At 47.2% G+C, this 17,138-nt stretch overlaps 1 protein-coding gene across 1 annotated transcript in view; it reads right to left on the minus strand.

Annotated features, from left to right (window-relative positions):
- LOC146783117 (uncharacterized) overlaps positions 1–17,138 on the minus strand; it is a 384,584-nt gene that overhangs the window by 333,967 nt on the left and 33,479 nt on the right. The window contains exon 4 of the mRNA XM_085638236.1: positions 1,727–1,867. Within this exon, the coding sequence (XP_085494362.1) occupies positions 1,727–1,867 (141 nt within the window). The remainder of the gene's footprint in view (positions 1–1,726; positions 1,868–17,138) is intronic.

The raw sequence follows: 17,138 nt of genomic DNA on the forward strand, positions 1-17,138 counted from the left end.
TCTGCTAAAATGCGCGGGCCTCCTTGTAAATATCGTGATGTACATCTAGCGATATTTTAAACGGTAGTCCGTCAGGGGAACGCCCAGTGACGCCCACTTTGCATCTCATTAGAGATGCAAAGTGAGGTGTCGGGAAAATGGGTGCTAACATGCGCTAATGCATGTTAGTACCACCTTGTAAATAGGGCGATGAAAATATCGCCGCTTTAGCGGCAAAAAGTGCTGTTAATGCGGTGATACTGTTCTTGTTAATATGCCCCAATATCCTTATAACGTGTGGCAGAGGGATCTTTATTCCATGGTCACACCATCACCCCTCTCACGAACCACTTAAATCCTTTGTATGTTGCTCTATTACGTGAAAAAGATAGAAAGTTTGCAGACATGAAGAATAAAAGTAGAATCAGTATTTTAAAACTAAGCACACCGAAAAAGCGGATCGATATTTGTTGCAAAATATATTTTAGATTATTGTAAAACCAGTCAGATTGAAAAAATGCTTTAACTGCAGCATTAATTAAGCTGCGTCATCTGCCGTTCCCCTTGTCTGCTGGCTCTACCAGCAGGCATTATGACATCAGAACTCAATTGTAAGAAATTATTATAGTTGAGGGACTAGGGGCCGTATGTACGACCATTCTGTTTTGCGAGTCGCAAACTGCAATTTTTTGCAACTCGCAAAATGGAATGTACTAATGTGTCTTAGACACATTTAGCGATTCCCAATTGGGTCGGAAATGGCCTGCCTCAATTTTCATGAAGCAGGTCGCAATTGTGACCCATTGGGAATGGGCAGGAACACAAGGATGGTGGCCTGCTGTGGACAGCAGGCCACCATGTCTGGGTTTGCTTTTTAAATAAAGCAACTTATAGGAAAAAGGGATGCACTTAAAAGAAAAAAAATAATGGTTTTCTTTTCATTTATGAAGCACACAATGCATACATTCACAAAGGGTAAAGGCTTACCACCTACTTGAAGTAGGTGGTAACTGCAATTATTTTGCAACGGCATTTGCAGTCACAAAGCAATCGTACATACCAGTGCAGCTTGCTATTAGGAAGCGATGCCCTGGACATGCCCCTTCCTAATAGTGATTCGCAAACCCTATTTTGCGAGTTGATAATAGGTTCCCGACACGCAAAATGGGATTTGTGCATACTACAACCCTTTTTAGCGGTTGCAAACGGCCTGATTTTTCGTTTCCCATCGCTAAGAACGATCGTACATCTGGTCCCAGTTCATTTCTTAATTACAGGCGATTAGAGCCACCACACGTCACTTGCAATCAGGAAACAAGCGAGGGTCCGGTATAGAGGAATTGCAGACTCCAGTGTATAAATAAATATAAATAGGAATAAAGGACTTGAAGTAGGATACAGGTGAAGATGTAACAACAAATCTGTAGTCCCTTCTGGTAGTTGTACAGAACGAATACAGCTGATAAACAGTGGTGCACGTGGAGGTGGAGGCGAGGAACAAGAGACACATAGGCAAGCTCACACAGATACTCTCACACCGACTTTCACAGGCATGAGGGATGCTGCTCTTGGGTGTGCACATAAATGTTACAAGCACATGTGGAAGGGTACACATGAATACATATGTGCACACGCAGGCGTGAACACACAGACTCACACTCATGAACCCACGCATACTCTCGGTATCACTGTTGGATGTACAGCTTAGCTGAACGTATATCTCGATATTACGCTGAAAGGGCCTCACCGGTTTCTTGGGCGACTGTGAGGTGCCTCTGCTGCCCTCCTTCTCCTCTGAGGGCCTGTTTCTTGCATCCTTCAATGATCTTTTCCTGGTCCCTTCCCTGCTGGTGTCTGTGCAAGAGGCCGTCTTTTCACTGTCACGCAGCTGTAAAGAGAGGTTGGTAGAGTGATCAGCTTCATGACGCAGGTTCCTATCCCCTAACTGCCCCGCAGCATGTAAACATGGCTCCCCGACAATGTCGGGGTGCTATCTCTGTGTGCCTGAGCATAGAGAGAATATACAAACTGTCTTCATTGAGCACTATAGCTCATACAGGACGTATGTGGAGATATGCACCATGCAAATTAGCACACAACGGATGTCAACAACAGAGGTGTGCTCGTAAAACGACAACCAATGGCTACAAAACAGACACTAGTTTGTACAAAAGGTTCCTTCAGGTTCCAAAACGTCCCCATCACCTGTAGCATCGGCCAGGGCTCTATACCCTCTGCTGTCATCTTCAGCCTCTACATGGAGCTGCTTGGCGCTCTGCTCAAAGATAACAGCATTAAGATTCATCAGTATGGCAAAGAGACACAACGCCACTCCGTCAACCTCTCATGGAGACGCTCGGTGCTCCACTCACAGATAACAGCATCAAGACTCACCAGTATCACAAAGAGACACAACGCCACTCCATCAACCTCTACATGGAGCCACTCGGTGCTCCACTCACAGGTAACAGCATTAAGATTCATCAGTGTGGCGAAGAGACACAACGCCACTCCGTCAACCTCTCATGCAGCCGCTCGGTGTTCACTCACAGACAGCATCAAGATTCACTGATAGGTCGATGATACACAACACCACTCCGTCAACCTCTACAAAGAGCCGCTCGGGGCTCCACTCAAAGATAACAGCATTAAGATTCATCAGTATGGCAAAGAGACACAACGCCACTCCGTCAACCTCTCATGGAGACGCTCGGTGCTCCACTCACAGATAACAGCATCAAGACTCACCAGTATGACGAAGAGACACAACGCCACTCCATCAACCTCTACATGGAGCCACTCGGTGCTCCACTCACAGATAACAGCATTAAGATTCATCAGTATGGTGAAGAGACACAACGCCACTCCGTCAACCTCTCATGGAGCCGCTCGGCTCACAGATAACAGCATCAAGACTCACCATTATGCTGATGATACAGAGAGCTGCTTGAAAGTCTCAGCTCCTTTACACATTCAAACCTCAAATACTGCTTGCATCGTTCTGACCTGAATGTACAGCACCTGCCTGACCTCAAACCGCCCAAGACAGAATTCTTGTTATTTGCCAAGAACAACAAACAAGAAACAGTACAAACCTGGCTCAATGCCAGGAGCCTTGGCAGCCTTCACTAAATGCCATTATACAGATTCACCCAGGACACAAACAAGGAACTCGCTGCCAAAAAAAGAAAGACGACCTGGTACCAGCTCTGTCATCTGAAGAAAATTAAGCTGTTTCTTACAGAAAACAACTTCAGGACTGCTGTTCAGGCCTCATACGTTTGCATTTATATGGCGGTAATGCCCTACTCCATGGACCCCGGACTCCACACTGGCACCCCCTTGGGATCTCCTACAGAACGCTGCACGTCTCATTCAGGGCTGAAGAAATATGACCACATCACCACCAACCTGATGGAACTTCATTGGCTCCTGTTTGCCGGCCAGCGCCATCTTTGGAACCAGAGGCATCACTTACAAATCCATCGCAAGAGGAGACAAGCGCACCCAGGCCTTTAAGTGAGATGAGAAACGTGTGTAGGCGGGGGGTCTATACAAAGGGCATATTTAGCAATCCTCTCCAAGAGGTGTGGCCTATGCAATTAAGGGCGTGGCTTCAAGCACGTCCACTAAAATCCTGTGGTTCCCATCGAGTGCCACTCGACTAATAATTTGGTGCCTCGATGTGAGCTTTCTATTATAGCTTTCAGATATACAACACAACAACAGCCTAAACAAGCCAGAACTATTGCCTTTGCTGAAGCTGTGAGTTGAATAATATAAAGGAGTAACATTCATCTTGATGTGAATGATTAGAATTGGAAATGCTTCGATTCTGAAAGTATGCAAGTGTCATTTAAACACTACCACGGTTTGTGGAAGGATTAGTGGTGTTCAGTGACTCAACCACTCCCGTTCACCCCTTCACACACCTTTCCTCTGCAGTCTTTTTTTCTTAGACACTTACGTCCTTTTCTTGCACACGTTTCTGAAATTCTCCATCTGCATATCTCACACCTCATCTTCTTTCTCTTCAACACTCCTTTCACTCTCTCCTTGTAGGTGTACTTCCTGCATCTCCTTCACTTCGCCACCCCCAAGCATAAAAACCCACTCACCATAAGCACCGACTTTCCTTCTTTTCATTCTGTCAATATTTCTACAGCTGTGCACCTCTACCAGGCCCTTTCGCACGGATTCACAATTACAGTTGGCACACACGACCACTGTGCTGTGTGCTCTGCAGGGAGGCCACTTTTATCACCCACTGGGCTCAACTCCAGAGCTCCTACTTTTGACCCTCTATAAACACACAGCTTTAACCCGAACTCACACAGGCACTTAGAGACAGCTCAGTTCACAGTAGACACCATGTCAGTGTTTCAGAACACAGTGCCTCATGACAGATTCCTGGAGTAGATACACTGGTCCACTAACGGTTTTCAATGTGCTTCTCTGTGCCGTGTTAATTGCCTCGAGTAGCGAAACTTAACGGTAGCAGTAATGCAATAAGCAAGGGAAAAATACAGAGAAACACAAACTCCAGCTTAGTAAGATGCTTGCTGTTAGAAATGGGGGTCTCTATTTGGCAAGGGTTTGCACATTTGCCCAAGTAGGGACCCTTCCTTCTAGTCAGGATAAGGTATTACACTCCTAAAATAGCCCCTGCTCACACCCTTGGTAGCTTGGCACGAGCATTCAGGCTTATCTTCGAGGCAGTGAGTAAAGTATTTGCACATAACCAACAGTAATACAGTGAAGACACTACAAAAGGACACCAAACCAGTTTAGAAAAATATTCAATATTTTTATATATCCAAAACAAGAACAAAAACGATAAAAATCCACCATACAGTTCTCAGCGAGCTTCAATAGTCAAAATAAACTTGAAATACAGTTCCTTGAAGTCAATTACTCAGTGTGGGGCTATCACGGAGTTGTGAGCAACAAATCCAAACAGTTCTGGCCGACTGCGGTGTCACGGCCAGCTATGGTGTCGGGGCGCAAAACAGTACATTTAGATATGTACGGCGTCAGCAACCTCTCGATGAGCGCCGTAAAGCCAGCGTCCGCAGGCATCAGTTCCGAAGGTCAGTGCAGGGTTCGTCGGGCCCTTGAAGTCACACGTGTTGCAGATGGAACTCATCGCGGTTGAAGTCGGGAGCGCCGGCGTCGATGACGGTCGTCCAGCGGCATCGGTGAGACCAGGGCTGCAGTGCAAAGTGATGCGGTACTCCTCGCAGTGCTGGCAGGTCACGGTGCAAGCAGCGGCGTCATCGTTGCTGAAGCGCTGTCATCGGCTGACCAACTGGAGTCGATGGCACCGGCATCAGAGGGCCAAGGTTACGGTGTGGATGAGGGTGGTGTGTCGTGTAACTTACGAGTGGTGCCCTCGAACCACGGTGCAAGCAGCAGCATCAATCGCGGCGTGGAGAGGTGGCGTTAGGGATACCAAGGCGGCGGCGTGAAGCGAGGCGGTGAGAAGTGCGGTTCCCAAATGCCACGGTGCGAGCAACGGCTAAGGCATCGTCGGGTGGTGTCATCGGGGAGACCAGGGTTGCGGTGCGGCAGTGCCCTCTGCAGTGCCTCCAGGACATGGAGTCGACAGCAGCACCGTAGACAGCACAGTTGCTTCTTCTTCTGTTGTAGCACAAAACACACAGTTCCCAGTGCTGATGGCAGAAGAACTTGAAGTTTTTGCTGTTCCTGATACTTCTTGAACAGGGGGCAAGCCCTACCTCAAGCCCTTGGAAAAACACAATAAAGAAGTTGCAGAAAGTTCAGTTCAGTCCTTTCACTCCCCAAGACAAAAGCAGCCACTGTAGGCCAACACAGCAAAGCACTCAGAAAAGTGGTAGTTCCTCCTCACAGCTTCTCCAGCTCTTCTTCTTGGCAGTCTTCTTGGTCCAAAAGAATTCGAAAGTTCTGGGGTCCGGGCCCCAATATTTATACTCTGTATTCCTTTATCCTCTTAGGGAGAGTGTCTGTGCTCAGTCCAGACCAGTTTGGTCCTCTCTGGCCCCGTTTCCCAGAAGGAGGCAGAGACAGCATTGTCTGCAGCAGACCAGGCGCAGGTGCAGGAAAATATCCTCCTACTACTCTAAATGCAGCCCAGGTTTATTCAGCTCAGCCCCGACTCATCCAGACTCTCAGGAGCCACTGCAAATCCCCAACTTCTGTCGCTCCAAAGCTAGACAGTCAATACACATCCTAGCAGAGGCACATAGAATGGTTAAGCAAGAAAAGACATACTTTCTAAAAGTGGTATTTTCAAACGCAGCATGTAAAAATCACCTTTACTAAAAGATGCATCTTTAGATTCTGAGTTCAGGCATACTAAACTTTACTTTCCTATCTGGTCCCAATGGGAAGTTATATTTATAAGATGTAAATTAACGCCCATGCTTTCCTATGGTCCAGATAGCCTTTTAATAGTGAAAAACTAAATTGGCAGTATTTCACTATCAGGACAAGCCACACACATCAGGGCATGTTCTACCTTTAACATACACTGCACCCTGCCCACAGCGGTACCTTAGGCCTACCTTAGGGGTGACTCACATGTAGGAAGAGGGAAGGTTAGGGCCTAGCACGTGGGTGCACTTGGCAAGTCGACATGGCAGTACTAGACTGTACACAGACACTGCAGTGGCAGGTCTCGGTTACCTTCGAAGGGCGGCTTGTGTGGGTGACACAACCAGTGCTGCAAGCCCACTAGCAGCATTTGATTTATTTACAGGCCCTGGGCACACACAGTACTAGGGACAGACTAGTAAATCAACTAATCAATCATGGAATAACCAATCCATAACAACAATTTACAACAGGAGCACTAGCACTTTAACACTGAACAGCAGTGAGAAAGTGTGCAGCGACACTAAACCAGCAAAAACAGTGTCAAAGCCGGGAGGTCAGGAAGCAAAAAGACAGGGGAAACACGCCAAAAGTTGCCAAGTCTAACACTCGCTAAGAGATTTCATCAAATGCTGAACCAGGAGTGGCAGCTGTGAAAGGACAAACTCAAGTACCAGAAGCAGAGAAAGTAAGTATCAGTGCAGTCCAAAGACCTGATGCAGCACATGCTAAACCAGGACTGGCAGCTGTTAAAGAAGAAGCAAAAGTACCCTGAAGAGACCTCTCATAAATTCCTTGACAAGCCTGTTAGACCACAAGGACAATTGGCCAGACCGCCGACTGTACTTGGAAATGGACGTCAAGTGTACCTTTATGGATGATTGAGGAAGACCGGATTGTGGTTTTGAAGAAAGAGGAGAATACGACTGAAGAACACCATGCACAGAACCTCTTCCATTTCGCTGAGAAGCACTTGAGGGTAGAAGGAGCTTGGGCTTTTAAATTATTGACTTGATTCGTCAGATATTGTCAGAGCTCCGAATTCAGAGTGGTGAGGAGCCAAGCCGACAATTAAACAGTGCGAATCTGTGGGTGAAGCACCTGCCCATGGTTCATTGGGAGGAGATTCTCTGCTGGTCGAAACGGACTAGGAGAGCACTCTGATTGGTACTGTCTGCCCCACGCTGGGCAATGAGAATGAGATGACACAGTTCTTGTTTCATTTTTTATAGAATCCTTGAAATCAGAGGGAACGGGGAATGCGTAAGCAAACATCCCAACTCAGGACAAGTTAAAGGTGTTTCCTGGCTGAGGAACTCTGCCTGCTAAGAGATTTCATTTTTTGTTGAGGGACGTAGTGAATAGATCGAAGGTTGGATAACCCAACAACTTGAGGACTCTTTGTACTTGCTTGTCGCTAAGCTCCCACTTGTGACACTCTTTGGTGTCCCTGCTGAAGGAGTCGGGCCACTCGTTTTGTACTCCTGGAATATATGCTCTACCTTTAATGAGATGCTATTGGTTATTAACCACTCCCATATCTGTTGTGCTTGAGCTGAGAGAACCCGAGATCTCACCCACTCTGTTTGAGCAGATAGAACATGGTGGTGGTTTTGTCTGTAATTGGGGATTAACGGGATGCAGGATGACGTCATCCCTAGAATATATGTATATGCCCATACAGAAACTGACTTTTTTAAAGACAGAAGTGTTATCTTTTGAAGACGTGAAATCCTTTTTGCTGTGGGAAAGGCCTTTGCAAACTTTGCATCCAGGATTTCTCCTAGGAAAACCAGTGACCTATAACGAATGAGAGATGATTTTTACTCGTTCAGGTGGAGCAGATGATTTTTCCTCATTGAGGTGGACTAGTAGGGACTGCAAGAGCTACATGCAGGCTTCTGTAGACTTATTCGCTGCCTGGAAGGACAAACCTTTGATTAGCCAATCGTCCACGTAGGGGAAAATCTGGTGGCGAGATCGTCGGAGAAACACTGCCATCGGGGCCATGCATTTGATGAAGACTCTGGGTGCTGTCTTCAAGGATTGCCTTTTTGTGGTGGCGAAAAAGCAACAAAAAGCTGCTTTGTTTTACGAAAATCTTTTCTTCTTTCTAAATAATATAGTAGAGCTCTTCTAACAGCTAGTGTGTGTAGAGCTCGTTCTGATACAGAATCAGGATGAGGAAAGAACACAGGTAGCTCAACAGATTGATTGATTTGAAAAGCAGAAGGCACTTTATGTAGAAATTTGGGATTGGTTCGAAGAACCACGTTGTCTTTGTGAAGTTGAAAGAAAGGTTCTTGGATAGTTAGTGCCTGCAGTTTGCCACCTCTCCTTAGGGAAGTGATTGCAATAAGAAAAGCACCTTCCATGAGAGGAATTGTAATGGACACCTGTGCATTGGTTCAAAAGGTGGACCCATGAGCCTTGTAAGGACTATGTTCAAGTTCCCTTCTGGTGCAGGTGGAACTCTTGGCGCTATTACTCTCTTTAGTCCTTCCATAAAGGCTTAATCACTGGTACTCTGAATAGAGATAAGTGTTGTCTGATTTGTGAGTATGCAGCCACTGCTGCTAAATGCAATCTAATGGATGTATACGCTAATCCAGATTGCTGCAAGTGTAAAAGAGAACAGATGATGTTTTGTACTGACGCATCAAGGGTACTGATATTGTTATTGTTACAGTATATAACACATTTTTTCCACGCCCTGGTAGTAGGTCTCCCAGCCTCCTTTAGGAAATTGATACAGTCTGGTGGTAAATGTGAGTAACCAAACTCTATGACTTCAGGAGCCAGATCGCCAGGTTGAGTTCTTTGGGATTTGGATGTCTGATTTCTCCATGGCTCTGAGTGAGGAGACTGGAGTTGAGATGCAGCTTTTGGTGTGGACCTACTGAGAGCTCTAGCAGGGTGGTGAAGCAAGGTTGACATGCCCATGTGGGAGTTACGAGAATGAGTTTGAGTGATGATTGTCTGAGCTTCCGAACTACCAGAGGAATGAGTCGGAGAGGCGGAAAAGCGTAGGCAAATATCCCTGACCAGTTCATCCATAGGGCATTGCCTTTGGAGAGCGGGTGTGGGAACCGGGAGACAAAGTTTGGGCATTTTGATCTGTGGCGAACAGGTCTATGTGAGGAGACCCCTATTCCTGAAAGTAGGGAAGAAGGATTTGGGGATCAAGTTCCCACTCGTGAATTTGCTGCCTCTGTCTGTGAGAAGGTCTGCAATTGGATTGTTTACTCCTGGAAGATGTTCTGCTAGGAGATGCATTTTGTGATGTATAGCCCATTTCCAAATGGCTTGTGCTAGGCGTGACAGTTGGAGAGAGTGTGTCCCCCCCTGTTTTGTATGTAATACATAGCTGTCATGTTGTCTGTATGGAATAGGACAGTTTTGCGTATTAGGGGAGTCTGAAAGGCTTTGAGCGCTAGAAACACTGCTAGTAGCTCTAGGTGATTTATATGGAGGCTCTTGTACTTTACAGTCCATAATCCTTGGATATTGTGTCTTTGTAGGTGAGCGCCCCAACCAGTGAGCGATGTGTCTGCTGTTAGCACTGTCTGTGGAGCAGGGTCGAGAAAGGGCCGCCCTTTGGACACATTTTGAGGGTTTCACCACTGTAGAGAGTGATGGGTGCGGCCGTCTACCAACACTAGATCGGTTAATTGACCCTACGACTGGTTCCACTGACTTGCTGAGCATTCTTGAAGGGGACGCATGTGAGGTCTTGCGTGGGGAGCAATTATAATGCAAGACGCCACCATCCCTAGCAGTCGCATGACTACTTATGCTGGTAATGATTGGTTCGGCTGGAATTGAGTGAGAAGGGACGGAATACTGTGAATCCTGGCTGTATTGGGAGAGACAAGAGCTTTCTGAGCGTCTATCGTGGCTCCCAGATATGCTTGCGTGTTTGCAGGCTGTAGATGAGACTTCAGCACATTCACTGCAAACACTAGTTGGTGAAGTAAGAGAACAGTGTGTTGGAGACTTTGATGAGCCAGTCTTCCAGGTATGGGAAGACATGGATGTGCTGTCTTCTCAGATGTGCTGCGACTATTGCCAGGCATTTGGTAAATACTGGGAGCAGCGGTGACTCCAAACGGTAGCACTTTGAATTGGTAATGGTGACCCGCTATGATGACTATGGGGTGAGCGGGATGAATTGGAATAGGGAAATATGCGTCTTTGAAGTCTAGAGTGGACATAAAACCGCCCTGCTGTAGAAGTGGGAGCACTTGTTGAAGTCTTACCATGTGGAAGTGCTCAGACAGTTTGTAGAGGTTTAGTTCTCTGAGGTCTAGATAGGTCTCAAGGAGCCGTCCTTTTTGGGGCTGAGAAAGTACAGGGAGTACACACCTGTCCCTTGATGTTGTAACGGCACAGGTTCTATGGAAAGGAGAGACTCTACTTCTTGCTGAAATCGATGTAAATGTGCTGGTGACATTTTGTGAGAGCGTGGTGGTATGTTTGGAGGATTGTTGATAAGCTCCAGGCAACAACCATGTTGGATAATTCCTAATATCCATTTGTCTGTGGTGATAGATTGCCAAATGGGGAGGAATTGTAGAAGACATCCCCGAAGCGTGTTAGATGATCGTGGGGAAAGGTAGGCAAGTCACTGCTTGTTGGGGGAGTGGAAATTAAACTGTGAAGTCCCCCTGCCTCGACCTTTGTTGTTGTTGCCTCTGTATCCTCCTCTAAAGAAGCCCCTTGTAGAGGAAGATTGATTGTTGCCTTTGTAGGACGCGGCCGTGTTGTCTGAGGACATAGTTTTAGAACCCCTATGGGAGAAGGAGCGACGAACGGAGCCCTGATTAGCGGGAGACTGCAGAGCTCCCATAGACTTGGCTACCTCTGTGCCCTTTTTCATTTTTTTCAATGCTTTATCTACTTCAGGCCCGAAGAGATGTTCTTTGTCAAAAGGGGTATTTAAAACAGACTGTTGTACTTCAGGTTTGAAACCAGAAATCCTAAACCATGCGTGCCTCCTGAGTAACACACTAGTGTTGATCTCTCTAGCTGCGGTAACTGCAGCGTCTAAAGCGCATCTTATTGAGGAATTGGATAGGAGTTTCCTTTCCTGGACAAAGTCCTGGGCTTTTGCTTTGTGTTCATCTGGGAGGTGTTGTAGCGACTGCTCCGTTTCGCCCCAGTGTGCCCTATCATATCTGGCTAGCAGGGCCTGGGTGTTGGCGATGCGCCAATGATTAGCTGCTTGGGCAGCTACTCATCTACGAGAGGCATCTAATAGTTTTGACTCTTTGTCTGGAGGGGGAGCCTCCCCTGTAGTCCGTGAATTGTCCCGTTTACAGGCATTAGAGACCAGCAAAGAGTCTTGTTGTAACTGTCCTTTAATAAAGACTGGATCTGAGGAAGCAGATTTATATTTTTTATCAATTCTGGGGGTGAGAATGCGAGGCCCGCACACGATCTTTGAAGATGTCATCATCATGTCTCGTGCTTTTAGGCATAGGCAGAGTGAGTCTAGCCCTATGTGTGGTACCGAGCGTTTCAAACTGGAATACTTCCTCTAAAGATTCCTTGTGTATCTGCACCCCATGATATTCTGCAGCTCTAGCAAGTGATTCTAGATGCCCTACATTGTTATCAGGAGGCGGTGACTTTGCAGGGTGAAGATCTGGGTCGTTATCTGTAGGCGAACCTGTGTGATAATCCTTACAGCGATCTTTGGGTAAAATATTGTCCCCCCATCCCCATCAACATTGTCATCAGGTGGTGGTGGAGAGTTAGTTGGTGTAATTAGTAAATGATGCAAAGATGGAGAGGTTGGTGTAGGCGGACGTGGTAAAAGAGGAGGAGGGGGAGGGTTAGTACCCACATTCTTCCTCTTGAAAGGAATAAAGAAAGGTTCTTCTTCTGACTTAGGTTTGCGTTTCTGAGGTGACTTAGTATGAACACTTCCTGTATCAGGATTTATGTAGAGTTCTTTTTGTTTTGGGTCCAATTTGGGTGTTGGGGCATTGAAAACCAGATCCTGCTCCTTCGGAGCCACAGTTTTAGGTTTTGGGGGGTGGAATCACTTTTGGCTGCAAAAGGTTTCGATGCCGAAGGAGGCTTTGTCTTCAGGGGCAAGGATGTCGGCTCCGGAGTGGTTTTTGGCTTCGAGCCTGAAAGTTTTGGCTCGGTGCCAGTCTTCGGCCGACTCAATCCCGAGCCGGAAGGCTTAGAGACATGTTTCAGTGCCAAGCCGGAGGGCGGGGTGTGGGAAACATCTTGTCAGTGCCGAACGTGGCCCGAAGGCGGGTGTGGGACCGAAGCCTTTCGTTTTGGCTGATTTCGATTTTGGGTTAAGGAGTGTTCGGTACTCACAGTACGTTGACCTTGTGGCAAGTCTTCTTACGACTCGGAGTCCAATTCCGGGATGGAGACAAGTTCCTCTTGTTCTTCCCCGTGGGCATCAAATTCTTGCTTGATTTCTTCTCCGAAGATGTCAGGCGTGTATTCTAAGTTTTGACTCTGCAGCTCGCGATATTGAGCCTGATGATCACGGAGCGGTTTCTTCGATCGAAATAATTTGCACACGTCGCAGTCTTCTTCGTTGTGCTCTGGAGACATGCACAAGTTGCACACTTCATGCCAGTCGGTGTGCGTATACTTGGCAGCACACCGAGCGTAGAATTTAAATGGAGTCCGTTCCATTGTCTACGAAGTGGACTGATGCGTTTAGGCCAGTTGGCTTTTCCAAGATCTTTCATCAAAATAAAGGTTTTCCTCAGCTAATATAATACGCGGAGAAGTGGGATACGCGCTTGAAACAATACCGACGCGGGTAGAGTGGATTGCACACCAAGGGGTGTGAGAAGTTGGCCTGGTATATGCTGACCACTAATTAAAGTGGGCACCTTGTACTAGTCCAAACAACCCTTATTGATGATAAGGTTAAAGACAACCTTTATTGAAAGTTATCCTAGTGGTAGCTATGGAGAGCAGCCTTCAGGCTAAATCTCGAAGGAATGTAAAGCAGCTTGTTTTACCAGATTAGAAGCTCCTGAATAACCAAATAAGAGGAGAACCACACAAGAGATTTACTAAACACTCTCTACTAACCTCTTTATAAGATTAGAGCACAAAGTACACAATATTAAATCACTAGAACGAGAGTAAATAGCACAATACACAGTGGGCTCCAGGGCAGAGACCAAACCATATTCCAAGAAAGTGGTATAACAACCACAACTTAACTAGACACAGTGCCTAGAGCATGTAGAATCGCCGGGACCCCAAGGAACCACCGACAGTAGTGACACAGGGAACCCACGGAGGACGGGTGCAGTGTGTGAACACAGGCGCAAGCTCCGTACAATCCTATGGGAAAGTCGCGGTTGGAATTTTAAAGATTAAGGACACTTTGGAGAAGACTTTAAGCAAACCATTTCAAACATAGAATGTTTTAAGGCCAGCACCCTTGAGAGTACCGAGATACCCGTGTTACCTATCTCAGAGGAGCTGGGTGCATAGGGGTCAAGTGATGTCGGAAACCTTCGTCGTTTACAATGGCGTGATGCGGAAAAGTGCTGCTGCCGGGAAGATGAAAAGTGTCCAGTGGAATCCACGACTGGATCCGAGGTGAGAATAACCTGAAAGCAGAGGGGACAGAGTCAAGATCACTTCAGGGTGACCAGGGGCACGATAGACGAATACCCACCGATGTCGGGTGCTTCCGGTGAAAAAATGCGATGCTTGACTCTGCAGCCACGGGGACCAGGAGAAGTCGATGACAACCAAAGCCCAGAGGTGAGCTGTCCCACGAAGGATGTCGAGTGCTGGGGGTCAGTGTCCGGATTGAACACCAATAAGCCTTGGCAACTGCAACACACGCGGGCAGAGGAAATAAGCTTCGGTGAGGGCCAGCGAGGTTCTGGGGACTCCCCAAGCTATGGAGGGTCAGGGCACGTCTGGAGCAACCAGGAAAGCCCACTGAAATTCAAAGTTACCTTCACAGGGACCCACAGGCCAACGGACTAATGATTGCGATGGGACCTTGAGCTGAATCACGAAATACTAGCCCACAGAACACTCGTGGAGTGTAGGCCGGAAATCTTCGGTGCAATTACTGCTCGGGGTCAGGACTACAAGTAGCCTAAAGCACAGCCTCAGGGATGTCCGAAAAGCATATGCTGCTACAAAAGTACACGGTGCACAGGGGTTCGGGTTGCACGGTCCCCACGAGGGATACTGGTCTCAGAATTGCTGAGAGGTCAGATCAAACTCAGGGACGCTTGAGAACCCACCTCCTGTGTTGCAGAAATCTTCGGAATCCTCAGGAGCTCGGGAAATGCAAACCGGTCAGATGCGTTAACGGTGCCTGCCTTGCAGGGGAGTAACTCCTTTACTCCAAGGGAGCTTCTTCAGTCATCCAGCGTAGTGTAGATCGTCAAAGAACTTGGTTTCTGTAGTAGAGTTTAGTCCAGGTAAAATCTAAAGTCCTGTAGTCAGGGTTCCTACTTTATACCCAAGGAAGGGATTGGACAAACTCTGGGGACCCACCTATCAGATGGTCAGGACAGAGGGGTGGCTACACCCATGGGGCATATCAGCAAGGGCCGGCGATAATTATCGCTCAGCGCGCTTAGCGCGAGGTTAATTATCGCCGCTAACGCTGAATTTTATCGCTGAGATAGCGTGCTATCAGCAACGCTTATCTCAAAAGCAATAAAATTCCAGGCGCAAGCTGCCAAATGTGCGATTATCGCTGGAAATCCAGCGATAATTGCACAACGTTTGGCGATAACTTGCTGATAGGGCAGGGCCGACTCAGCCATGATATCCACCTTCCATTGGATATCATGGCTAAGTCAAACTAAAAGCAAGCGTAAGGAAAGTAGCGATAACTGCGGTTAGCACGGTTAGCGCTACTTTTCTTATCGCTATGCTAACGTGTCCATTGATAATTGGAGAAATGTCGGTTATCGACATTTCTCCAGTTATTTTGGGAAGGAACGCCCACTTTGCATCTCATTAGAGATGCAAAGCTGGGCGTTGTTGTGACGGGCGTTAAGTCAGCAAAACACGCGATAGCGTGTTTTTGTTGATAAGGCGATGAAATTATCGCCGCTTTTCGAATGAAAACGGACGTCAAAGCAGCGATAATTTCATAGCGCCGCCTTGATGATATGCCCCCATGTCCTTTGTCCAGTTTCGCGCCAGAGCAGGAGCAAATGGCTCCTGCAACCGGTTTGAACTGGACTATGCACAGGAACACCAAATGTGCCCCCAGTGCTGACTTTCAAACACTCTGAGTGCCCTCACCCAGCCCCAATACACTAAATCCTGTCTGGGAGGTGGTCACACCTCCCTTTGACAGAAAACCTATTGTCAAGCCTTCCCCTGCTGGAGCTCAACTCAGCAGCAGGAGGGCAGACTCGTGTCTGTAGCTGGCAGCATCCATTTTGTGATGCCCAGGTCGAGAAAACTGGTATCGGGTGTACAGGTGTTTCACATAAGTCCCTCTAGAAGGGTGGAATCATACCTCCCCCGCCAGTTACTGGCGGGGAGGTATGATTCCAAGGTGTTTGACACCAAACACGACATTTTTCTAAGCAGCTGTTTTAAAGTTAGCATTTACCGCGAGGTTATAATGCACTTAAATATGCATGGTTGGCTGCATCACAAACAACCCCGGAAAATAGGTTCTGAAGGCTGCAGAGGGGCTCTGCTCATGCAGGGGGCACCCTCTCACATAAAACCTAGCACCCTTCGTTCAGGATTGATAAGGCCTGTCATAGGGGTGACTGATAGGTGTATATGTGCAGTATATGGTGAGATATAGTAAACCTATATCTCTGTAAGGGGTGCATGCACCACCTTACCCAGGCTGCAGTAGCAGACCTGTGGTGTCATTTTGGGTGGCATAATACATGCTGCAGCCCCTGGGAGGCCTCTAGGGTACCTATGCCCTGGGTACATGGTATACCATATACTAGGGACTTATAAGGGTACCCCAGTATCCAATCTGGAGTCTACCTAAAGTACATGAACAACCAATTTAGGGGAGAGAGCAGATAGACTGGGGTCTTGATTAGCAGGATCCTAGTCAAACTAAGGCGAAAACCAGCAAAACACCATGAAAAAAGTGGGGGTAACCATGCAGTCAGATTTCACCTTCCTAGAAGGGGAACCCGAAGAAACGTTTTCGAAGCGTAGAGCATCAATACACGTCCGAATCTGAAGGCGGAAAAATACAATCTAACAATGGAGTTGATGCCCCTTTGAAGAAAAACAATTTGCAAACATTCAGACCCAACACTAGATGGCAGGAGTATGCAAAGTATGTAATCTGCAGCCCACATGCCTCGAACAAAGTGTTTTGCTTTTTTTCTAATATTTGGTGCATCAATATTAAAATACACGGGCATCCTAATTTTGAAATGAAAAGGGAAAAAAACTACTTATGCTGCTGGCACTTCTGCTCCAGCAGTTTCTAGAGAGCGGAGACACTCTTCTGTCCTGACACCACAATTCTGGAGCATCTGTTCAAATATCTAAGCATGTGCTATTATCCTCGCGCTATAGCTGTATGCTGCTGAGGACCTGAGTTGGTGCATTGTCCCCAGGTCCAGATGATGGTCCCGCTGCAGATGTGGACACCTCTCCCTCATCTGCTTGTTGCTGGCAGCAGCGCTCGGCTTGAGAAAGGTGCCTACGATCCATGGCCCTCCTACGTGTGCACGCCTGATGTCCCAAAAAAGTACCTTTTTTTACGAATCTCTCTGCTGAACTGCCTGTTGCAGAGAGTACAGGCAACAATGTTAGCTGACACCTTTATTTTCACCAGG

Source organism: Triturus cristatus, chromosome 12, assembly GCF_964204655.1.
Source record: "Triturus cristatus chromosome 12, aTriCri1.1, whole genome shotgun sequence".
In the NCBI taxonomy this organism is placed as follows: Eukaryota; Metazoa; Chordata; class Amphibia; order Caudata; family Salamandridae; genus Triturus; species Triturus cristatus.